Source organism: Danio rerio, chromosome 20 (genome assembly GCF_052040795.2).
Source record: "Danio rerio strain M-AB ecotype USA chromosome 20, GRCz13ab, whole genome shotgun sequence".
Lineage (NCBI taxonomy): Eukaryota > Metazoa > Chordata > Actinopteri > Cypriniformes > Danionidae > Danio > Danio rerio.
Genome location: NC_141040.1, coordinates 23,463,242 through 23,489,339, shown reverse-complemented (window position 1 = coordinate 23,489,339; position 26,098 = coordinate 23,463,242). Strand labels below are relative to the sequence as shown.

Sequence of the window (26,098 nt, the reverse complement as noted above, 5' to 3'; positions counted from 1 at the left end):
ATTCTTGACCACTAGATGACAGCCGTGTCTGATTTGAAAGACAAAATTATTCACAACCATGTTCACAAGAAGTACGGTAACACCTTAAAATGTTTGAGGAAAATATTTCTGCTGAAAAAGACGACTTTTTACATCAGAGATAAGATGTCGACAGTTGTGAGGTGCAGTGCCTTTGCTGTTGTTTTTACTCCTACCTAAAATATGCTGCGGAATGACTTTAGAAAACTGGATGGAGTTTCAAATCAAATTTAACAAGAACGCGTTATTAACAGTGTTTTCCCTCACTATAACTTTCTGTATTTGTGGCTGTCAGGACAGGAGTAGGAAGTGCATTAAAGTAAAGGGAGTGGCTTTAAACCCCCTCTCCATCTACCTGACTTTCAGAGCTGGACTTTGACTGGGGAACTTAAAGGAAATAGGAAAACATCAGGAGCACAGCTTTGCAAGGTTAGTAAACGACCTGAACACAGGGTTGGCGTCAGCAGCAAAACTTCACACGAGCTCCTTAGCCTATATTACAAAAAATAAAAAGTCATATTCACAAGTCGTTAATTAAGCCTACATATGTTAGTTGTTCGCTCATTATAATCACACGCTATGTATATTAGGGAACAATTTCCGGAGTGTCGTAATGTATTAACAAACACTTAGTTATTAAAACTGTTTAACACGTATTTGTGAATGTTATAGTGTGTGTGGTGTGTTGTGGAGGGCAAGTCTGCGCAGGTACTCGTACGTGCACGCGCATTCCAGTGTCTTCATAGAGCGTGTAGATATTATTATTATTTTGTCCACGCATCATGCTTTCTAGGATTTGATAGTTCTGTCCGCCTGTGTTTGGTGTTTGTTTTGTCTTCAAAAGGGTTTCTGGTTGTCAGTTTCTTAAGTATTTCAACCTGTAATAGGCGTTAACCCAACGCAATACTTCATTTGGCCTGTTTGTTGTCAGAAGGATTAAGTTTCTGGAAACTTCAAACAGTTATGACCTACAATTAAAGGCTAGCAGCATATGCAGGTAGGTGTATTATACTTAATGCTAAGAGTAGCCTATAGGAAGTGCAGCATTTAGTTAGAGAACTTCAGAAATAAAAATATATAAACAATTTACATTCTAAAATGAATAAGATTGTCTACTGTATTTACACGTCTTTAATCGTTGTTTTTTCACCATCAGCTATTTGGAATGAATAAGACATTCAACATTTACATAACAGTATAAGAACCATTATTAATTAATAGTTAATAATTGTTAATGATTGAGAATGACATCTGAAAGCATTGTGACACTATAGGTCTAGAGTAATGAAGAAATAGCAGCTACCTAATATTTTAAACCTTTAACTACCCCATCAAGAAATCCATTTTACTTAGCATTTCTTAACTCCCAATATTGCTAATTAACACATTCAATGCATTGTTTTTCAACACATCCCATAATGTCTTAAATGTCAACCTCCACTAAAATCATATGTTGGTTTATGGGAAGTTCTGGAATTAAAACATATACTATGAACCCCCCCCCCCCCCCCCCCCCTGAAAATATGAAGTGTAAGACCAATTTATTTAAAATCATAATCAAAATGAACTTTTTTGAAAAATGCCATAAAAAGTATGCCATAAAATAAGTATGCCATAAAATATTTCCGATTCTCATTTTTCATGCTTTCTTTTTTTTTTGTTTACAAAAAAACAAAAATTTAGTGTATTAGTGCAACAGTATTGTGTTTGTTTGATTTCTGTGTAAACCAACAATGCTGTGTGTGTAAACCATTATTAAAACAGTCATTCTTTAAAAGACTTTTACAGTCATTATTTAAAACAGTCAAAATATGTTCAACCATTTGGTAGAGCAGTCAGTTAAAGAGATAAAACTGTATTTAAATAAAACACTCATCATTTGAAAAATATTTAGTTATACAAAATGTTTTACTGCATTTGATTGGGATTTGTGAGGAGTGTATTAATGTTACATTTTATTTCACTAAAGTGTCCTGGGCTTGGTTTCTGCCTTTAGTCTAGGAAAGTGTGCTTCATTATGTAAACAACAAGTTAAAAATACTGTAGGTCATATGAAATATATAATACAGCAAAACACAATACAAACTGTATATACAAAATTCAAAAACAAAATAGGAAAAACATATTGATTTTTAAAAAAAATGCATTTTTAAAGTAAGATTTAAAAATATATTTTTTCTATGTACTGAAAATGTTTTCATTTGGGCTTCTCCCTTCCTATGTGCTAGATCTGTTTTCTCTGTGTCTTCTTTAGCTCTGAGCTAGTGTTAGCTTGTAAAAACTATTACCTCCAGAGGTCAAATCCCACATACTTGTTATCCGTTAAATTAACCATTTCAGTACAACTAATCCAGTCATTCTGGTTGCTACACTGCTACTTTGGCCTAATTTAAAAGCACAAACTTTAAAAACAAAGTCCAATTTACTGAGAAACTTTTGTTTAATATTCAGTTGAAACAAAGACCTAAAACCAAATAAAATTGACACCTTTTTGACATTCATCGTTCTTTGAACAGTAGCACTAGGGATTATGATTCGTTTGACTTTTTTTGTAAAGAAACAGTGCACACAAAGATTGTCATAGGACAAAACTGGTTTAGTTTCATGTACACAAATACAGGTAGCATGGCAGTCGTGCTTGAATGAGTTAAAAAAAAGACATGTGTCCTTATAGGAATTCATCGCCTCAGGGCAACAAAACATCAAGACGGGCTGTAAAAGAGAAACATGCTCACATACATGCACAAACCTATAAACTAGCATCTTGCAGTTCTTAGATTTAATGTCAAACACTGATACTGCAGGACACTCTACTGCAAATCACTGATCTATATTGTATCAGCTCTGCTTTCCAGAAAATACAACCACATGGGTGTGAGGACATGCTTGTGAGCAAACAAAGTGTATACTTTAGTCTAATGGATTATTCAGTTGTATGTGGATGTACAGTAAAAGGATGTTTTTGGAAGTGATTGACGTATGTGAAGGTTTATATATATATATATATATATATATATATATATATATATATATATATATATATATATATATATATATATAATATGATATTTAATAAGAATATGCAGTGTATGGGTGTGAAATCAATTATCTGAGGTATTGATTTTTACACAGTATTTTTACTTTTTATACACATTTATATGTACATAAGCATAGAATATTTTTGCACTTATCTAATTCTTACTTAACATTATTAAAGTGATAGTTTGCCTAGAAATTGACATTTTCTCATCACACTCCCCATTATGTGGTTTCAAACCTTTGAGTTTCTTTTTTGTGGAAATTTGGAAACTGGTAGCCTTTGGCACGAGAAAAAAAAAATGGAAGTAGGGCTGGGCCAATATTGGGCGGATATTGATCTAAGAGCCAATCCCACAGCAGCAATATACAACAACAACAGCTAATCAGCATGAAGTCAAAAGACCATTTCCTACCGTACTTTGCTACGAAACTCAACAAGATGACAGAAATAAAGAAATAATGAGTTGAAGCAGTAACGAAAGTAAACTAACCTAGAGTTATTATGCAAAGATGATGAAATTATCGACAAAAAATACACTGTTAGACCTTGCTGGGCTTTTTTACAGTTGACTATTGGCAACACTGTTGACAGTTAGTCACTGTAATAGTTTGGTTACAGTAAGTAACTGGCAACAGTGATTTCTGTGAACTTTATACCTAACTGAGGAGATTAGAATTGAATGGTTTTAATGTGTATGAAATCTGCTTAGTTGTCAGAAAGACACATTTAACTGTTAGCATGTACAATATGGTAATATGCATTATCCAATTAATAATTATACTTAAATAAAAGTAAAGTAAGAAGTTATACGAAGAGAGGCTAACTAGCTAACAGTGTAGCTTTCAAGAACACAGATCAAGATAACAACAATTTAACTTAATACACAAGCTAATATTAGGAACCCTCAAAAACATAGAGAGATTTTTCGTAGATTTTTATCTAAGACTTAAAACATATCAGACTCTGAGTCTGCATCTGAACTGATAGACCGAGAATGGAGCACACTCAGAAGTAAACAAATCAAACACCTGGCTCCCTTAAAGGGCCATCATTTTCTGAAAACTTTTTCTAACAACTTTGTGTCTAGAAAAATATAGACATCCTGTGGAAGTGTGTGGTGATGCCTAAATCATTGTGTTCTGTCTTAAGTTAAATTATTTTCTCTATAAATAGAAACATAAAGCATCAGGGTGGATGGGACAGTAATGGTTGAACAGTAATTTATTTATTTATTTACCATTTATTATTGCAGTTACACCTGTAACGGGTACATAAAGTAAATTACTGTAACTTATTTTTTGCACTACACAATTTCATACAAATCCTACTCCTTTTACAGTAAAAATGCTGTTTCCTTTTATTACAGCAAAACCCTGGCTATTTTACACTTATTTACCATAATCTACAGTAAGGGTTAAAAGTGTATTAAATCACCTACAAAAGTATATAAAAAAAGAAAAACTGAAAGTTTTACAATTTGTCTAGACTTGCTGGAAGTTGTACTGTATATTTATATTGTTAATGTTTTGCACATTTAATTTACCTAATAATGTCAGATTACTCTTTTTAAATGATTTTTACTATTAGTTTTAATTTTAGGCCAACCGTATAATCTGTTTCTACTAATAAACAATATTGTAATTTATTGAATCCTCTAATTTTTGTTGCATCAGTCATTGTTGGGTTAATAGCTTTTAAAGCTGGAAGCAATAACAATTTATGTCAAAATTCATCATTATTTTTCAATGTGTTAAAAAAAATGTAGACTTTGCATTTTTGCCATATTGCCCAGCCCTATAAGGAAGTCAATGACTTCTCCAACATTTTTCAAAAAATCTTATTTTGTGTTTAACAGTTAAAAAAAGAGAAACTTACCGTATACAGTTTTGGAACAAGCGGAAAAGTGATGACACCTTAAAACTTGAGTGGATTATGCCTTTAAAAAAGTACAAAAAACTATAAACATTTAATAATATGAACTGTTACATTTAATATTTCGAAAATCAGAATTAATGTAACATTTTATTTTTTAGTGTTTTTTTTTAAACAATCAATAAATCATTTGTTTTCATTAATTTAAAAGTGTTATATGGGTTAAAAATGAAGAGGATCACAGATTGTTTTTCATGGATCAAAACGATAAGTGTGTAATAGAGCTTTACTGTAAACTGTATACTGTACCTTCCAGTGTTAGGTTGTGGCTGGAAGGGCTTCCGTTGCGTAAAACATATGCTGGATAAGTTGGCGATTCATTCTGCTGTGGCAACCCCAGATTAATAAACAGACTAATGAATAAATGAATGTATACTGTACCACTCTCCTACCACTACCACCACTGTTTACCCATTTGTCAGGTATTGAAAATTTAATGTAAATTTATAATGATCATGCTTGCTTTAGGAGACACTGTACAGTATATATTTAAAATCACTGTTGGTTGCAGTTTTCAAAAATGGGAATCTTCTACACACATACAGTTAAAGAGCTTTAGCATGTGTCATGAATGCTTAAACTAACTCCAAACCCTGTTCTTGTTTTCCAAACTACCAGATGAGATGACTGTGTAATGGTGTGTGGATTTCTTTGAGGACGTTTCTAGGACATGGCGAGTGATGCAAGCACCCTCTCCTGGAAGGTACCCGCTCAGGACTGGGATGGGGGCATCAAAAGCCCTGACCTGGGTCCTGTTGGAGATGGCGGCCCCGTGAAGATCATTAAAGTTTGCTTCAGTAGCAGCAACAACCTTAGCAAGAACTTCAAACTGGTCAAATGTGACAGCTCATGGCAGATCAAGGTACTGTGTGCATACTGTTCACTGTTGACAAGATGTTTCATGTTCTCAAAAGAAAGCATTTTATACAGAAAATGTAACACACTCATATACAGCTGATGAAAAGAGACCACTTTAACGTTTGTGTGTATTTACTAAATTCACAGTTATAAGTTTGAGTTAAATGTTACTATTAGGCCGCATTTACACTGCACTGTTCAAGTGACTCACTTCTGATTTTTTTCTCCCATGTGGCACAGATTGGATATGGTCCATGTGCATGTAAGCAGGAACAAAACACATGGATTCAGATTTACTCAAATCAGATTCAGGCCTTGTTCATATGTGAAAATTTATCTGAAATGAATCGGATCTGTGTTTTCGTGTCTGTAGTGTAAGCAGGTAGATCAGATTTTTACCTGTCAATGTAAAAATCATAGCGAAATTAAGCTAATGATGTCAAGTCAGACGCTTTCATTTCAGAACAGACCTCAGCAGAGTTCCAAAGCTCAAATCTCATACACAAGGACTAAAACAGCTTTTATATTGTCATATAGCGCAGATATTAAGCATGTAATGAGAGCGAGAGTGCGCAATGTCTGCCATGTAACTAATATAAACTAAAATAAATCTAGTGCATTACTAAATCACGTGCATAAATTACACCATTGACATTACATCAAGATGCCTAATGGTTTAAAAAAGCCTATATATCAAAAGAAGAAGAACAAATGAGAACCTTTCTGTCCTAAACTATAGTAAAACAGCTTGTCAAAAGCTGCGAACTGATTACATACAGGAATAGAGTAAAGAGCACTCTTTAATTATCAGCTGTTAGTCACCAAGCGCTCTTTTTTTTTTTTTTTTTCTTCCTGGACATTGCGCATTGCCGTGTACTGTGTAAATGCAGACGACTGGATATGAGTCACTTTTAAAAGATGATGTGAGCAGGTCATCAAAAAAATCAGATACAGTCACAATATCGGAATTGACCATAAAGAACTGCAGTGTAAATGCCGCCTTAGTTTAATTTTTTTTAATTCATAAACATTATTAGTATTTCTCCTAGAAAAGGGCAAATCTTTTCATTTGTTCAGACTCAGATAATTTCATCAAATATTGATTTCTTTTCTCTTCTGAACCTAAAACATTGATTTTGTATTAACCATAAATGAATATAAACATGTATGAATAATTGACATATTTTTAATATTTTGAACAATTATCATCAGTTAAATCATTGAATCATTTATATTTTGAATTCGGAAGAATTCTAATGAAAAAAAAAGAAAAAAAAAACTCTTATACACACAAAATCAATATGTGCTACTAAATTATTCACAGTAAGACGATCCAAGATGTAGGTGACATGAAGTAATAAAAATTTTTGTGTTGTGACTGTACTTGATCTGCGATATAAAGATCATTACTTGGATGCAGAAATAAAACAGCGTGCACATAAAATGATCCACATAATGAGCATTATGTCTATTATGTTCAGTGAAATCTTGCAAAAAAAGTGCCTCAAATTATAATAGGTAAACTATTCTGTTCTGACTTAGGCTACTATATACAAAAATGTTAACTTATGCACTGGTCCTATTTAAATACACACTCTCAAATCTTTTTCACATGTAAGTCAGATGACAAGCTTAACCACTCAACAGCTAAACCACTCATAGCCAAAAATGCAGTGGTACTAGTAACTGCCATTATTTTTTTCAGTGTTTCGGTTTCGTTAATCGCCCTTGGTTTCCTCTTTTTTTATTTTTCGGTTTCGACCAAGAATTTTCAATTCATTGTATCTCTAATCATTATGTGCCACAAAAGAGCTTGCATTTCAGACTTTTGTTAACCCACTCAGGGCCATTTGCTTATACTGTTATTAAAGGTAATAATGTTGTAAATACTGTTCAGTTTCTTCAGTTTCACAAACTTATAATTTCAGTTCATTAGACTTCAATAGCCGCATTTCCACTATTTGGCCAGTGCGAGCCAGGGCTTTTATCGGGCCGGGCCGGGCCAATCGCCCGGGAGGGTGAGTAATGAGGCCGAAATCACTTCAGCAGAATCAGGCAGATAAAACACACCATGGAATCATCACGAAACGATTAAAATGAAGACAACCGAAACAAACAAATGACATGTTACTGTACAGCAGTACATTATATGTCTATACGCACATACCTGTGTATTTCCATTCATTACATTTGTTTACTCACCGACCGACTGTTGGCATTGTGCATCGAGTGCTCTCGTCACTAATGGAGGGACCCAGCACAGTGAGCGCACCATCCATAATATAAAGCCACAGAAATTCTCTGTTATAACTCTGTATGAAATGTATAACACTTGTTTGAGGACACAGAACACATTTTGTGTTTGGACTTTTCCCCAATGCGTTTAAAGCGGCGCTGCGCAGGACTGGGTGACAGAAAAAAGTAGGCTAGATTCTGCTTTCACTCACACAAAAATGCTCTGTTTGCAGGATTTGATTAATATCATTGTATCCAAATACTTTATAAATAATATTTCAAACCTTCTCCGGTGTTTATTGTTTTTAGAAAATATCTAAAATCTTTTTTTTCAGATAGGTCTTTGTAAAATGAAAGTTATATGTGGCTTTAAAACGGTTTGATTTATGTATTGTATATAGGCTTCCTAAATTGTTGTAGCTAGCTTTTGTTTATTTTATATTGGTTTATTTATTTAATGCGATTTTATTACATCCGATATTTGTAATTCTTTAAATTATACTTCAATAGAGCTTAGGCTATTTTATCAAGATATGACACTATATTGTTTAAAGTCTACGAAAGTGGGCACGTAATTTGTTAAGTTTTATGTCTTTCTGTTGTATTAATGTTGTGTATTATATCTAAAATAAAATTCAAAAAGCTGCTCGCAGCATCAACAGAGCTGTAAAGGGAGTGCTCTTTTTCTCGGTCTCACACACACATACAGACATTTAAACGTGCACAAATACACCTTTTAAACTTAACAAAAACTCTCGAAAACCTTTACTGTCTGCTGTGTCTTTAATATGGTAATAAGGACGCAGCAAAGAATGTCACTATAAATTAAAACTACTTTATTATTTTATGCAACACCTTTACATTTATGAGGGAAACATAAAGGTGATCATACGCAAAAAGACCACATAAAGCTAGATGTTTTCTTTCCCTTATTTATTTATTTATTTATTTATTTATTTGTTTGGCGCATGTACTTATGTGCGATCGGAAAACTGTGCCTGCCTTTTCTTTCACTCCGCCCCGAAGCCCCAGCTGGCCCTCTTTGGCCCATGGTATTCGGCGGGCCGAAAAAGGCTGGCCGCTGGCCCCAAGAAAGCTCCGCTTTGGCCTGATTAGGTCCCAGAGGTGACAGTGGAAACGCGACTGGCCTTGGCTTGCCCTGGCTCGCTCGCTTTAGGCGCTATAGTGGAAACGTGGCTATTGTGTTGCCAGGTACCATGGTTATTAGATTTGTTTATCCTGCATATGTTATTTTTCACTCTCAAAGTGTCAGTAACCAAGGTGACTTCAAGAGTTCACACTTTGTTGTTTACACTGATGATTGATTATAAAGCTTGTCATAAGATCCTCGAGCCCGGGATTCCCTCCTGTTTGCAAGGCGAGAGGGGAGTTTGAGCTCAGGTGGATTTTGAGAACTCCCCTGCTGTAGTAGCTAATGAACAGCTAGTGATTGATCTTAAGAGATAACTACTCACTAGGTGCATGTCTATGGTGCTGATTTGGATTAATCAATTAGCTTAAAGTTGCATGTTTTTGGATGGTGGGAGAAACCTGGAAACGTGGGGGAAACCCACGTGAGCACGGGGAGAACGTGTAAACTCGGCACAGAAACATCGGCTGGTTTTGTAAGGACTGGAATCAGTGACGTTTTTGTGTTGAGGCAAAAGTGCTAACCACTGGGCCACCGTGCCACCCATCTAGGAAAGGAGGAGTAGAGGTGGAAGGGGGAATTTTTCGAAGATGCATAGTGGCTTAGGTATTGTCTAATTGGTGAATCAAAAATTGAATAATGCAGGGCTGGCTGCAAGCAGTCACAAGCAATACTCTCGAAATTAGTTTATAAATAAAACACTAAATTTACTCGAAAAAAGAATAATTATCATTTAGTGAGAAATGTGAACAGAAACCATTTTAATATTGTCCCAAATGTTGTATTATATTGTGTGAACACATGGTATTTTGCTTACCCATCAGACTATTATCCAGTCTATTCTGATCAGTGGGCGTTTGGGCCCGAATGTGCAGAACCCGGGCTGCTTTGGCCTGAGGCTCAAACACCTCAAATCTGAGGAGCTTCACTGGCTGCACCCAGACCTGACTGTAGGCGAGGTGGAGCAGCGCTATGAGAGCCATCACGCCGAGGCAGAGTGGAGGTGAGGGACCACAACGCCACTGTTGTCCATTCAACAATTTTGTTGCTAGATTTAGCAACATCTTTGACTACATTAGCAATATTTATTTCAAGTAATAACTAACAATAAAGCAACTGAAATCTATTTAGAATATATATTTGGCAACTTTTGTATATTATAATAACTTTTTGTGTCAAAATGATGAATAAAGGATATTTTCTTGAAAATGCAACCCAATAGCAAACTACTGAACAGTGCATCAGGCAAAGTGAGATGAAAAGAGGTGACTAACAATGCGCTTCTCATTTGGAAAGTTGCTGATATATTACATAAAGTAAATTTAACTGCTACTTTATGAGTCAAAGTGGCATTAGTTTGCATTTATAACTTATCAGGCGTAGGACTGTAGGATAGCAGTATTACAAGACAAATATTAATATGATACAGTGTCCATTTTTTAAGAAGTTTTTGTAGAAAACAAGCTGGTCAAATATTAACTACATTGGTACCTACCTGTATACACTACGCTGTAATTGGTCAGAATGTTAATTGGTAATAGTTAACAGCAAAAAAAAAAAAAAGCACAAAATCTTAATTCGTAATCTTTCAAACATTTAGTTTTTTGTTAATTTAATATAGTATATTCAAAATTAATTAAATATGTAAAAATGTACACTATTACTATTATCTTACTTAACTTTTATATACTTTATATATTTTCTTAAAGTAAAGGCAGCAAAATGAGGCTTTACTAAGATGGCTGCTTGATTTATATTTTCTGTACTATTACAGTTTTGCTTCATAGTTGCGTAATGACACAATCACACAATTGCACAACGACATCATTTCAAAATTCACACTTAGCACATGATTTATACATAGTTTGTTTGGCGGGCTGACACGGGAGAGAGCCCCGAGCTCAAAGGATTCTCAGGCTTGGGCTCCCCCCTTTCGCAGGGCAAGGGGAAATTGAGCTCAGGTAGATCTCAAACTCCCCCACTGTTGTAGCCAAGGTGAACTTTCTCTGTGTAAGACATTAGAAAAAAGATTAAGGCTTATTTTATCTATAATATAGATCATATTTGGATGGTGGGAGGAAACCGAGGTACCCTGGGAAAACCCACGCGGACACGGGGAGAACATGCAAACTCCGCACAGAAATACCAGATGGCCCAGCGAGAACCCGACGTCATTGGTATTCTTGCTGACTGTGAGGCAACAGTGCTAGTCACTGGGCCACCGTGCCGCCCATTCTAAAGAAAGGTAAACTAAAGGGAGGAGGGGGGGTTCTTCCTGACGAAGACAGATGTAGAACGAAAATCAGGATATATATGTTGGCTGTTTCTCAATTCCAAGAACACAGAGAACGGACTTGTGTCCCTCTGGAGACCGGTCTTGCCAGGTATCCTCGGAAGAACGAACTCAGGAGACTGCAAGGGCAGAGCACGCGTGCTTTGAGAAATGAGATGCTGCGTTCTTCCTGATGGTCACATGACCTTCGCGTGTTTTAAATGGCAAATTATTTAAACAATGCAGCATTCATACAACAATTTACAGTTTTTCACCTTTTCAAAATATATACTCTGCATAAAAACATTATAAATATACTCAGCACAATATAAGTAAAACGGATTTTAATACGAATTTTAGCAAACAAACACACTTAATGTGATTATTCCTTTATTAAGATGTTCATAGTAATTCAAGTAAACTCCTAAGATAAATAAGTTATATCTCTGAACTTTAATAATAAGTCTAAATAAAATGCTGTGCTTCCCACCTCCAGTCGCAATGACTTCTGGGCCTTCCAGAGTGAGTTCAGTGCTCAAGTCTGCATTGGTGCGTCCTCGATATCAAGATCACATCCGGGAAGTTTCACGCGTCCTCCGTACTTGCGGTTTTGAGTATTATAACTGAACTTAGGCAGCTGATGATAATGTTGCATGAGAACACGAGGACGCAAGACTGCTGAAGAATGCATATTGACTTGGGATCCTTTCATTAAAGGATTATGATTAGCTAATGTGGGCCAGCTGGGTCAATCATGAGCATGTGCACCTCTCGAAATTTGTTTAATAATAAACTTCATTTAGCAACTTCTGCTACAAATGCTTAAAGCACCTTAACCTGAAAAAAGTTTTAAACACTGATTGACTGATTTATTTGACATCAAAAATATTCAGAATTTTATATGTACATTTCTTACAGGTATGACCTCAGAATCCGCTACATTCCCATTGATTATATGAAGAGGTTAAGAGAAGACAGAACGTTCCTGTTGTATTTCTATCAACAGGTCAGCAAATATCTGCAGATTTGCTTTCTGTCTGTGATTGTATCTAGAAAATTTAAATGAAAACTTCATCTTATTGCAGGTGCGCAGTGACTACATGCAGCATCATGCTAGCAAAGTTAGTGACGGCATGGCTCTACAGTTGGGCTGTTTGGAAATCAGGTGAAGAACAGTAGACTCTGTTTGCTTTTATTGTTGCTGATTTTATTATTATAAAGTAAGTAATTTCAGAGCTCTGTCATTTGTTCTGTCTTTCAGGAGATTTTATAAAGACATGAATGCCAAAGGTCTAGAGAAAAAGTCCAATTTTGACCTGCTCGAGTAAGTTTATATTCAATTCAAGTTTATTTTCATAGCTATTTTTACCATAAATATTTTTCCGAACATTTTTTTTTATGTGTGCAAAAGTAATTCTCAAGAATGATTGGTGGTATATTGTTTTTTTTTTTTTTTTTTTTTAGAAAAGACGTTGGTCTTGACCTGTTCTTTCCCAAAGGACTCATTGACAGTATGAAGGTTAGTTTTGTTTTTTGCTTTCCTGTGATGTCAGTTGAAAACTGAAGTTGTAAACTGTGTTAAGTGTTAAAATGCTATGCCAAGTGCTTTCTGAATTCTAGAAACCCATGAAATATATTCTATTGTATGCCAAATTATATTTGTTGCTTTTATTTTTTGTTCTAAATTCTTTTTTAATGAATAAATTCAATTATCTCAACCAAAAATGTTTAATGTTTAGGTTTATGAACCGTGAAGTATAGTCCACCTTGAATTACATTCTATTACTATTTAAAAATAAGTTTGAGTGTATTTTCTGTATAATTCCTTCAAGTTAAATGTTCTGAGTTGTCAAAAAGATACTTGAGGTTCAGCAATATGTACTGTATGTATGGTGAAAAAAATGACTCTCATGGAGATCGTAAGCTCTGAAGAGTGTGTTCATGACCTTATAGGAATTATGCTGTCAAATACAGCGTAAGCATCATGTGCTTCAGAATGTGTGTAGAAGAAACTGTACAGACACATAGGACATGCAGACTTTGCAGACTGTTAGTACTAGTGCATATCATTATTTTAATCAGGTGTACAGAGCTACTGTACAGTCAGGGCCGGAGTGGGACTCCTTTTCAGCCATGGAGTTTCAAGCCTCAGACCGGCCCACCTCAGTTCACGACTGACTATATTAAAATAAGGTCATTTCCAAATCAGTTTCTAATGACACTATCACGTCTTTTTTTTTGAGAAAACAGCTGCTTTAGAACTTCAAATGTTCAACAACCGTAACAGTCTTATATGTCTTAACAATAAAAATGAAAAAAAAAAAAACTACTCAGACTAGAATCGAACCCGGGTCTGCCATGTCGTAAATTAACGTGCTATCCACTGAACCACAACTGCTGTTCATGATGTTATGACTCATCGATGTTTTATCATCATTAACCTGCAGGCTCACTGAGCTGCGAGGAAAAAAGATTAAAAAAGTAGAGCTGCAGTAAAATAATGAATAAGAAGACTGTGGTCAAGTAAATAAATAAATACATTTAAAAAGTGTGACTGCTGAGAGCAACAGATTCTGGAGCTAGGGACACCATCCCTCGCGGCCAAAAAACGGACCGGCCCACCGGGAATTCTCCCGGTCTTCCCGATTAGCCAATCCGGGCCTGTGTACAGTGCTTGGATTTATTCAACTTTGTCAAATTCCATTTTAACAGCTAGATTGCATAATTCCTTCTGCATTTTCCACATCGCCTGTTAATCAATCAGATGGGATTAGTCAGCCACTGCCACAAAATAAACCCTGCTCAAACAGAAAAATAAGAAAGTTTCACGGTGACAATAGAATTACATCTAAAGTGTAACATTTTGCTTTCAACAGCAAAGGCAGCTCAGAAAACTCATACAACAGACATTTCAGCAGTATGCCATACTAAAAGAGGATGACTGTATGGTTAAGTTCTTTGAGACCTATGGAGAGTTCTCCAACTTCGATGAGGAAATATTCCCTTGCGAGCTAGTGGTAAGTTTCCTAACTTTGATATAAAAAATTATGGGAATATGTAATAAACCTTTCATTATGAAAGGTCAATTTGCTTTTAATTTTCTCACCCTCGTAGTTCGTAATACAAGCCAATAATTGCTTGCATTATTAGTCCATAAAGATGTACAGGGAAAACAAAATCAATATGTGTAGATGCTGATGATACATTGGGGTCTTATGAGGTGAATTAAACAATTATTGCCTGTATTAAAGATAATGCTCAGATCCTTGCACAGGCAGAGTGTTAATGTTGTTTTGCCCATGGACCAAGAGTGTTAAAGGGAAAGGTTATCCAAAATGTAAAATGATTGACCCCCGATCATATGGTGTCAAACCTTTATTAGATTGTCTTGTTGAACACAAAAGAAGATATTTTGAAGATGTTTTCTGGTTGATGGCACTCATTGACTTCCATAGTAAGTAAAAAAAATCTGGAAGTCAAGGGGTGTCATCAACCAGCATTCTTCAAAATAACTTTGAACAAGTGATGATGAGAATGATGATGTTTCATTTTTGGAGGAACTGTCCCTTTAATTGTTTTTTTTTTTCACTCTCAAAAGTGTATATAGCCATTTACTTGCATTTTATAAATCACAAAGGAAGGATCATGGGTTAAATATCCCTTTAATCCACACAGCAAGGTTGGAGTTTAGCAGTGGATTTAGTCATTGGTCCTAAAGGCATTCGTCAGAGAACCAAAGCAGACTCCACGGTGAGCTACTTAATATTCTTTATTACAGTCAATCGACATCCAAATGTTACTTCAAGTTAATACTGTTTTATATTCCCCAGGCTCTCTGCCTTGCTGAATACAAACAAATCCGAAGTATCAAGTACAATGCACAGAATGATGGCAGAACATTGTTATTTATTGAAATCGACGGTGCAAAACAGGCAAGTGCTTTCTCACTTGGACATTTTGATAAACTTTATCCATTAGTTTTCAAGACAAGGCTTAACGCTAGTCCTATGCTAAATTAAGTATGAGCTGTTCTAACTAAAAAAAACTTGTAGTGGCATAAACAAAAAATGCATCAGTGTGCCATAATAAAGTTTCAGATACGCACCAGTAATATGTGTACATTTTCAAGTTCAGTGAAGGCCTAGTCCTGGCTTAACCTAAGCCCTGATTGTGGAACCATCCCTATGCAGTATGCTCAATGGCATTCATATACTAAACTAGCCGTGACCTTTTCTCCATTCCTAGCCTCTGTCTGTCAGCGTGGCATCTCTGACCATTGCGGAGAACATGGCGGATCTGATTGATGGCTACTGTCGACTGTTTAATCACACAGACTCATCAGTGATAGCTGGACCAAATAAAAATAAATCTCAAGGTAAACCCAATTAATGTATGTCTGCGAATGCCAATAGCTGTCTCATACAGTGTCAATTAAAAGAGTCTGAACTTGTGTGAGCTTGTTTCTGAAGCGTTGAACTTAATTCATTGCCTAAAGTTTCTCAGATAGAAAAATCTGAGATAAACTGCTGGAAGTTTTACAGTTGATCTGATAATTTATGAGTTTATGGCAGCTTTGTTCATGTGCATTGATTGTTGTGCCTTTTGAATCATGCCTTTTGTTATGGTGCCTGTGGTTTTGGCTGTATTTCTCTGTTGGAAGCTGAGATTTATCATTGCTCGTCTTAGGTGTGCAGTTGCGCAACTCTCTTCCTGAAATTCCCTCCGGGTGAGTACATCAGCATTCCTCTATCTGTGTTTCTTCGCCTCACGATAACAACACAAAATAAATATTAATGACTGTAACTCTGCAGTGATCTATAATATAGGATGTGAATCTTAAACATTGTAGCTGATATCTGAAGTGTTAGTTTAGCACAGAATAACAATTCTGTCAAACTTTTTCATTCTCAGAAATGTATTTTAGTTTTTTCAATTTAAAGTCTCATTATATTAACAAAAAACACTGATTTTCCAAATGTCCAAAATAAACAAATAAATAAGTTCTTCTGCACTGTAAACCCAAATAAGTTGGGACTACTCAAACGATCAGAGGAAAGTGATTCCTCAGTTCGTTTGAGTAATGGGAAATCGACAACTTAATTAAGTTCACCAAATGTGGTCTCTGTACTTAAACATTTAAATTAATATTTAAATTAAATTTGGAAGTTTAGTCTTTTAGCCATTTTAAGTTAACCCCAACCTGGAAGACCAGGACATACTGTACACACATACACTAGGGACAGCTTACCCAATTCACCTATAGCGCATGTCTTTGGACTCGTGGGGGAAATCAAAGCAACTGGAGGAAACCCACACCAACAGAGGAAGAACATGCAAACTCCACAGAAACGCCAACTGACCCAGCTGGGACTTGAACCAGCTACCTTCTTGCTGTGAGGCGACATCAATACCCACTGAGCCACCGTGTCGCCCCTGTTTGTATATCAATTAAGAGAAATGTATAAGCATTAATATATCTACTTACTAATTTAACTTTTCACTTTCGTCATATGGGGTAGGTAGTGCCTCTGTCCTGCTGCACTTCAGCAAAATTCAGCATCACAAGCAAAATGAAGACCTTGTGTCTTATAACATATATTGACCAATCAGCGCGGTTGTCAGAATTTCATGCGCAACCAATCATTTTAAACAGAGACATGGTGAATTGTTTAAAGAAATTAAAATGTTAAGTTTAAAGAACTTAAAATATTAATTAAAAGTTTTTTGCTGACTAATAAGTAGGGCCAGACAGAATTTGTGGACATTTTATGCTATTTCTGCACAAATTGTGCAGAATATTGTTTTGCAAAAAAATTGTGGATTTTTGCGGAATGATTTTGAAGTATCACAACTAAAACCTTAATATTGGAAATAAAAAGTAATACATTTTTAACTTGTATTTAATGTTTACAATGTAAATTTTATTTGTGGGCCTACTGATAGTTAAGTTCTGGGCCTACTAATAGGTAAGTTAAACACACCTGTTTAAGTTTTGATGACAAAACTTGGTATTTTAAGGAATGTCAACTTCAGTAATGACAACAGCTGGGTTAACAGTGTGAAGAGACATGATCACTTTATGTGATGAATAGATTCTTGGATAATTGATTCTAAACCTTTATGAGTTTTTTATTTTTGTTGAACACAACAGAAGATATTTTGAAGAATGTTGGGAACTGATGTATCCATATTGTAATTTCCACAGTATCTTTTATCCTACTAGTTTTAAACATTCTTCAAAATACCTTATTACATAGAAGTAGAAACCAATTGAGGGTGAGTGAATTGAAAGTAAATTTAAACTTTAGGGTAAACTATAATTTAATTAAGTTTTTGCAGCTCATTGAACCTCAATGCTTGATTAATACTCAAGAGCCAATTAAGTAATTTGTCACATGGCATGTTTAAGCTTCTGCAAGGTCATGGCGTTAAGAAATGATACTACATTTCTCTGTAAATTATTATTATTTGTATTTAATTCTATTTATTTCTCTTATGCTTTCTGGATGATATTGTATTATGTTATGTCTGACTATTTGTGTATTTTGAAATTGCCTTTGTAGCCTTTTTTTGTCTCTTATTATTCTGTTTATGTTATTGTTTAAAATAAAAAAGAAAGAAATGATACTTTAGTTTATAAGATGACCTATCGAATGTTTGCTCTTTCCTGTTGACAGGAAGAAGACAGACAGCTTCAGATATAGCAGTGAGTATCAGACCTTATTAGAACTTAGCTTGATATTTACTGAATTGTTATAGTTACTCACAATATGTATAACATCAACTCTTTCTATTAGACTCTGATATATACTGTGAAATCCCAGATGAAAAACCGCCCCCACCTGGTATGTACAGGAATTGTTCCTATACTTTACATATTCACATTGAAGTGCACTGTTTTTTTTTTTTTTTACTGATGTCTAAATCCTCTCATGGTTTTTCATATGTTTCACAATAGCAAAGGTTGGACTGTCCAGGAAAGATATTAGCCTGAAACGGATGCTGGGTGAAGGGTTCTTCGGGGAGGTTCATGAAGGAGTTTACCAAAAAAAGGCAAGGCATCCAGACACTTTATTCATGTTATGATGCAACTGACAACTAATGTTTTTGTTGGTAGAGTCTAGATTTTTCCTCTTGCATTGAACTTAATGTTGTTAGCAAATCCAATCATTATTGACTTAACTCAGCTATTCTGATTACAAATGTTTTTTTATAGATTTATACACTTTAATAGATTTATTCTTTTACAATGTTCCTGGTTAGAATGGAGAAAAGGTCAATGTTGCGGTGAAGACTTGTAAAGAGTGTGCGCCTGACATCAGAGAGAAGTTTGTGGGTGAAGCAGGTACCTGTATGAAAACTCAAAATAATTGATAAGACTTATTAATACCTGGCTTTTTGGAATATTTTATTTTGCTTGGTCAATGTGTGATAAATGTGTGTGTCCTTCAGTCCTGTGGAGGAAATAACAGGCTAGTGACTTTTTGCACCACATTCTTATTTACTTTATATCATCACACCTGTCTAGTTATCATGAAGAACCTGGACCATCCACACATAGTGCGGCTGATAGGAGTCATTGAGGAAGACCCTGTATGGATCGTGATGGAGCTCTGTCAACAAGGGGAGGTACTTAAAACAATAACTCTTATTTTGGATCTTATCACTCTGTTAGGGAACTCTGCCTTCCACTTTTCACTGTCTTTTTATTATTGGATCTGGTGCTTCATTATTTCTTTTTCATATATGCACAGACACACACAGACATACAGACTTTTAAAAACACATGCACAATCACATGATTGTAGTTGTAAATAATATGTATTTATAGCTAATATTTACTGTTTTATCAAATGTCAAAACACAGCTTTTGGAAAATTGCAAGACCCATAATCTTGTCACTATGAGTGATTATTTTGGGATGTATGGTAATTTATTTGATGAAATAGAGGGGTTTACGTAACTTTAAAATGAAATCAATAAAATTCCCATTCAATCTATAGTCTAATTCCATTTGCTGGGAAGACTGTGATTGATGAAGCAGGCTCAATTAAGTGAATGCCGTAGATATGGCTCGGTTAACATTTATGGTCCCTGTAAAACCCTCATAAACTGTTTACAAACTCACAGGAGTTTGAATATTGCATGAATCAACAAAATAGAGTCTTGTCAAAATGACCAGCCTGAGCTCTCAGCATGGCTGTGATTTAAACCATTAGAGCAGCTAAAAATGCAATTCAGGACACAAGAAAGCCTGTATTCCTATATGTCACTGTGAGTAATATTAGACCTTAACAAAGCAGACATTTTATTTTGCTTTACTAATCATCATCTAAAAATATTTATTTTGTGCTTGCAGCTGGGGAAGTACTTGACGAAAAATCAGCAGAGTTTAACCAGCGTGACTCTGGTTCTCTTTAGCCTACAGCTCTGCAAAGCATTGGTTTACCTACAGGGAATGAACATGGTTCATCGGTGCGACACTCAATTCAGTATTCTTGAATGTTTTCTGTTCTTCATGTTGTATACACTACTGTCAAAAAGTTTGTGGTCAGTATGATTTTTATTTTAAGTTTTTTGGCAGAACTTTGTTTATCAAGGCTTTATTTATCAGTAATATTGACAAAATTATTAAACTTTAAAAGTGTCAACTTTGCTATATTTAAAATGTAATTCATTGTTATAGCTAAGCATAAAAAAGCTTAATACATTTTTCTTTTAGGGTGCTTTCACACCTACACTATTGTTTCGGAATGTGTCTCGGAACGTTTGGCATATGTGAACAGGGCAATCGCGCTCTGTTCCGCACCAAATTAATCGCTCCGAGATCGCTTGAATGAGGTGGTCTCGGCTAGATTGAAACGAACCCTGGGGCGGTTTGATTGCAGTGAGAAAGCGATCCGATCCGAGCGCGGTTATATCACAGTGTTTTATGGATATGTAATAGGCTTACGGCTATATGAAGAGAGAATTATGAGTATGGCGGAAGTTTCGTGAGTCTCCGGATGCAAACAAACGAGTGATGATCTCTCGGTAATCTCGCGTCTTCTCCCGGTCCTCAAATAGGCATCATCGCGCACCCTTCTCACCCCTCCCCACCGCATCTCTCCTCAGACACATCGCGCGCGCACCCTGTCAATCACCACCAAACCACCACCTCTCCTGACAGCTTAGCGGGACGCTGCAAAATAAACCCTGACACTCTGACCAATGTAAGGAGAGTTTACTCGCACGTGACTTGTTTTAGGTCTTTTGGTCCGATTAGAAACTTTGCAGTGTGAAAGCGAACCACTCCAAGAGCAAAGAGCAACAATGTAACAATTGTAATCTCTGTTTCGGAACAACTGAATCGAATCACTGGTGTGGAAGCACCCTGAAAGTAAATTTAAAAGAACAGTATATATTAAAAATACCTATCATAGAATATCATACATATCTTGAGTGTAGTTTCTGTACAATTTAATACATATTTGCTAAAGTATGAAAAGTATTAAAGTACTAAATTTAGTACTAAAGTACTAAATCGTACTGACCACTCCTTTTTTTCTTTTTACTGTTTTTGCAATGCACAACTATTATTTTGGGAAATCACTCTGTGATCACACAAGAAAATAAACAAAATTCTTTACAATTTAAACTTAGTTCAAAGGAACAATATTATATAAGATCTAAAAAATATAGGAATTTAGTACTTTTGTAGGGGTCCTCTCTTTTTATTAGTGTGGTTCTCTTGGTTTGTTTGGTAAATATTTGTCTCCAGGAGAATATGAAGGATGATTCTAGCTGAAACAGTGGACCTTGGTGATTCATAATATGCAGGTCAACAGTTACCAAAACTTTGAGAGTAAAAAAAAGCATATACAGACAAAACTAAACAAATACTTATGGTTCCTGCTGATACATCATGGTCTGATAAAGCAAAACTGTTGTTCTTTCCAAGAAACTGAACCTCATTTACCCTTAATACAGCCTCAGGCCAACAGTCCTACTGTAGGTGATGTTCAATTTGTGAACTAATCATAGTTTTAAACTGGACTCACAAGTTTACTGTCTGATATACATTCACTGGCCACTTTATTTATTACTTTAATGCACATTTCTAATTAGCCAATGACATGGCAAGAACTCAATGCATTTAGGCATGTAGACATGATCAAGAAGATCAGCTGCAGTTCAAACCGAGCATCATAATGAGGAAGAAAGGTGATTTAAGTGACTTTGAACATGGCATGGTTGTTAGTGCCATTCGAGCTGTTCTGAGTATTTTCGAAACTGCTGATCTACTGAGATTTTTACACACAGTCACCTCTAGCGTTTACAGAGAATGGTCCACAAAAAAGAACATATCCAGCGAGCGGCAGTTCTGTGGGCACAAATGCCTTGCTGATGCCAGACAACAGAGGAAAATGGGCAAACTGCGTTGCGCTGATAGAAAGACAACAGTAACTCAAATAACCATTAGTTACAACTGAGCTATGCAAAAGAGCATCTCTGAATGCACACCATGTCAAACCTTGAGGTGAATGGGCTACTGCAGCAGAAGACCCACCGGGTGCCACTCCTGTGAGCTACGAACAGGAAAGTTGTGAGCCAACAATTCACACAGTTTCACCAAAATTGGACAATTAGAAGATTAGAAAAACGTTGCCTGGTCTGATGAGTCTTGATTTCTGCTGTAACATTCAGATGGTAGGCTCAGAATTTGGCATCAACAACATGAAAGCATGGATCCATCATGCCTTGTATCAACTGTTCAGGCTGGTGGTGGTTGTGTAATGGTGTAGGAGATATTTTCTTGGCACACTTTAGGCCCATTAGTACCAATTGAGCATCGTGTTAAGACAGCCTACCTGAGTATTGTTGCCGACCATTTTCATCCCTTTATGACCACAGTGTACCCATGATGGCTACTTCCAGCAGGATTATGTGCCATGTCATAAAGTGTGAATCATCTCAGACTGGTTTCTTGAACATGACAATGAGTTCACTGTACTTAAATGGCCTCCACAGTCACCAGAACTCAATTAAATAAAGCACCTTTGGTATGAGGTGGAATGGGAGATTCACATCATGAATGTGCAGCCGACAAATCTGCAGCAACTGCATAATGCTATCATGTCAATATGGAGCAAAATATTTCCGTTACCTTGATGAATATCTGCCACGAATGATTAAGGCAGTTCTGAAGGCAATGGGGGTCCAACCCGGTATTAGTAAGGTGAACCTAATTAAGTGGCCGGTGAGTGTATAATACTATATATGAATGATTAAGGTCTATAGTTTAAGCTAAAAATCATCAATATTTTTACGTCTTAGATGGCCTGTGGGCCGCTGAATTACAAACAAATTAATATATTTTTGCATGATCCATGTTAGATGTTTTCATATTTGTTTTGTGTGATTCTTTTAACAGAGACATCGCTGTGCGAAATGTGCTTGTTGCCACACCGGAGTGTGTGAAGCTGGGTGACTTCGGTCTTTCCAGATACATAGAGGATGAAGAATATTACAAAGGTAATCTCAGCTGTTTTTACACTCTCATAATACTTGTGAAAACATATCATTTCATGATTGATCATTTAACCCCCTGATCTCATGCTATTTTTACAATAGCCTAATCTCCACTAACACCACGTTATATAAATCTTCTAAAGTATTCTTTGTTGTGTTTATTTTTTGTTTAGCAAGCATTGAATTTTCTTATTACCTTGCATTATGTCTGCAGCATCTGTTACTCGTTTACCAATCAAATGGATGGCTCCTGAATCCATTAACTTCAGACGCTTCACTGCGGCAAGTGATGTGTGGATGTTTGGTGAGTGAATAGAAGAAAATCCTCAAATTTTAACACATGGTCATTATACCAATAGAATTATAACCATTTTAGAATGACATTCACTCTTTTGGCTGACAAACACAAGCATTTTTAGTATAAATATTCATACTTTAAGTCTGAAAGGTGTTTAGAAGCCATTATTTCTAAAATTGCCTCCATGGCTTTTTATTAGTCATCATAAATTTCTCAGTGGGCACATAATTCATTTTTATGAATCCAATTTCCTGTTTTGGCATGCTTTACCTACAAACATTATTCAGCGCTCCAGGGCCATTATTAAACTTAATTTATACAAATTATCATACAATAACTGACTTTCATTTCCTTCACAACTTTTCAGTGCTTGCAAGTTCATTTTAAACCAATGCCTTGGTAAAACTGTTCAAGAAACATTCTGATATAGACAAAACTGTAACATTTTTTTCAGTCTTTCATTTATATTCACCTTCTATTAACTGATATCTTCCTTAAAGCAGATCTTGGCAAATCAACAGGTTATTTTTCTATTAGTTAAGCCCTTCATATAACACATGACTAGACGAACAGAGAGCAGTCTGTTTCTGGAGCTCATCTGTCATGTTTTGTGAATCATGAGCTTTCTCACTCTTTCTGACGGATGGATTCACGGAAGAGTGCGGATTCTCCCTCATCAGTACTGAAGTGAGAAGAAAGAGCACAAAAGATAATCCCAGCACAGACAACACAACTTTTGGCTTTCCTTTTTTCTCAGTAGATTTTTCGATTGTTTTGAAATTAATATCCAAACGATCTATTGCATATTTAGCAAAAATATTCATTTATAACATATAAAAAATAACTAAAACTGACAACAAAATTTCCAACCCTGCTTCAACACACTTAAGCTGTGGTCACGCTGCACTATTCTTCCCATAGACTTCCATTCAAAAGCACGCGAATGCAGCAGACCAGAAACGCAAGTTCACGCGTCAAGTTTCGCAGATCGCTGTGTTGGAAAGTTTAAGCTTGGTGAACTCTAACCTGCAAAATCACATCACTTGACTGCGTGAGACCAATCGAAGAACAAAACATGACCTCTCTGTACAGAAATTTTAAATACGGAGCAATCGCTTGCTTTTTTAAAGGTCTAATCAGCTTGTTTAATCCCACCCTATTTCGCAGCGCCCTATGACAGAATTTCGCAAGCTTAAACTCTAGTGTGACCGCAGATTAACCTGGAGGTTAAAACAAGCCTGAAGGACTCAATTAGTTTGATCAGGTGTGTTAATTAGGGTTAAAGCTAAACTGTGCTGAGCTGCGATCCTCCAGGAACTGAATTTATCTACTGTGATGTAGGGTAATGCATGTTCAATACACAGAGCATTTTTTAAGTTTGTTTACACACTGTGGTTCGAAAAGTCTCACATCATAAATCTGGTTTTATTCTGAGAGAATGTTAATGTTTACTTTTCCTGAACTTTTTGTTAACTTTACAGAATCGTGTCATTTTTCCTATACATGTGCCTCATTTATACAAAGTATAGATATAAGGTGTATATAAATGATATTTGTGCTGAAATTATTCTACATTTGATCGAAGATACTGTAATTTCTATTTACAAATGTGTCTACCCAAACATATACTGTATGTCTTAGCTAAAACAAAGCTAATTTTGGGCTCTCAGTGAAAATCTAATGGATGTCTAAGATTAGCCCAAAGCTTGACTAGTCATCAAATGCACAGATTAGACAGACATCACATGTGTAATCATTATTTATTAAATTTTTAATGACTACTTTATTTTGGGCTATTCTTAAACAGATTTTCACTGACAGCCCAAATTTAGTCTTATTTCAGCCAAGTCTTCTATGTTTGGATGTCTGTTAGAGATCTGTTAACCTTCTTTCACAACAATAACAAACAAAAAGTGTGTCCAGATGATATGGATACTATAGGATCAAATCTGTACACATGCATATTTAAACTTTATACACCAAATAATACATTTGCAAACGTTTGTCATTCCCCATCATGCTCATTTGATCCTCTTTTGTTTTGCTGTCATCCAGCTGTGTGTGTTTGGGAGATTATGAATCGAGGTAAACAGCCGTTTCACTGGCTGGACAACCGTGATGTGATAAACCAACTGGAACAGGGCAACAGGCTGCCCAAACCTGAGCAGTGCCCTCCTGCCCTGTATTCGCTCATGACCCGCTGCTGGAGCTACGACCCGCGCGAGAGACCCACCTTCACTGAACTAGCCTGCAATATCAGGTTTCTGACCCATAGTAGATGACTTAATTCAAACAAGGTTTACATGCACACTTTTAACCTGATTATACTTCCAAAGCTGACAAGGGACTTGGTTTTCCACTTGTTTTTCTTCGGGGTAATTGGCTTAATCATACATTGATCGCTGATTTTTAGCATTACACTAGTTTTACCCAGCATATAAACACATTAACCCACTGTCTGTTTATTAGTTTAGCTCTGTTCTTATTGATGTTTGTCAATCAGAGAGACAAAACATTTTTTTGAAGAAACAAGAAGACATGATCTGTTCCAATCTATATACAGAAATATTTTTTACATTTTTCTTACTCTTTTCACTCATATAAACTCATTTACTCTTATAAATTTACTAATATAATCTAATTTAAAGAATTCTACAGCCAAAAACTACATTAAAAACAAAAACAAATTAAAAACGAACAAAATAATAAAAGGAAACTAAGAAAAAAATACAACTAAAAATATGTACACATTTTTTAAATGTTTTTTTTTTATGCAGAAAAGGT

The 26,098-nt window shown here is 35.6% G+C and overlaps 1 protein-coding gene across 2 annotated transcripts in view; it reads left to right on the top strand.

The window, feature by feature from the left end:
• Nucleotides 1-313: 313 nt before the first annotated feature.
• The window catches only part of ptk2bb (protein tyrosine kinase 2 beta, b), a 37,011-nt gene continuing 11,226 nt past the window's right edge, over nt 314-26,098 (top strand). The window contains exons 1-21 of one of the 2 annotated variants that reach the window (NM_001423553.1): nt 314-447; nt 5,609-5,852; nt 10,058-10,236; nt 12,424-12,511; nt 12,591-12,670; nt 12,767-12,829; nt 12,970-13,024; nt 14,382-14,522; nt 15,181-15,255; nt 15,336-15,437; nt 15,751-15,880; nt 16,192-16,231; nt 18,183-18,211; nt 18,303-18,350; nt 18,464-18,558; nt 18,769-18,850; nt 19,034-19,134; nt 19,865-19,980; nt 22,919-23,019; nt 23,231-23,320; nt 25,370-25,574. In NM_001423553.1, coding sequence (NP_001410482.1) covers nt 5,661-5,852; nt 10,058-10,236; nt 12,424-12,511; nt 12,591-12,670; nt 12,767-12,829; nt 12,970-13,024; nt 14,382-14,522; nt 15,181-15,255; nt 15,336-15,437; nt 15,751-15,880; nt 16,192-16,231; nt 18,183-18,211; nt 18,303-18,350; nt 18,464-18,558; nt 18,769-18,850; nt 19,034-19,134; nt 19,865-19,980; nt 22,919-23,019; nt 23,231-23,320; nt 25,370-25,574 — 2,012 coding nt within the window. In that variant the 5' untranslated portion in view covers nt 314-447; nt 5,609-5,660. Of the gene's footprint in view, nt 1,016-5,608; nt 5,853-10,057; nt 10,237-12,423; nt 12,512-12,590; nt 12,671-12,766; nt 12,830-12,969; nt 13,025-14,381; nt 14,523-15,180; nt 15,256-15,335; nt 15,438-15,750; nt 15,881-16,191; nt 16,232-18,182; nt 18,212-18,302; nt 18,351-18,463; nt 18,559-18,768; nt 18,851-19,033; nt 19,135-19,864; nt 19,981-22,918; nt 23,020-23,230; nt 23,321-25,369; nt 25,575-26,098 lie in introns of both variants that reach the window. The other variant, XM_087296314.1, reaches the window with a different exon arrangement.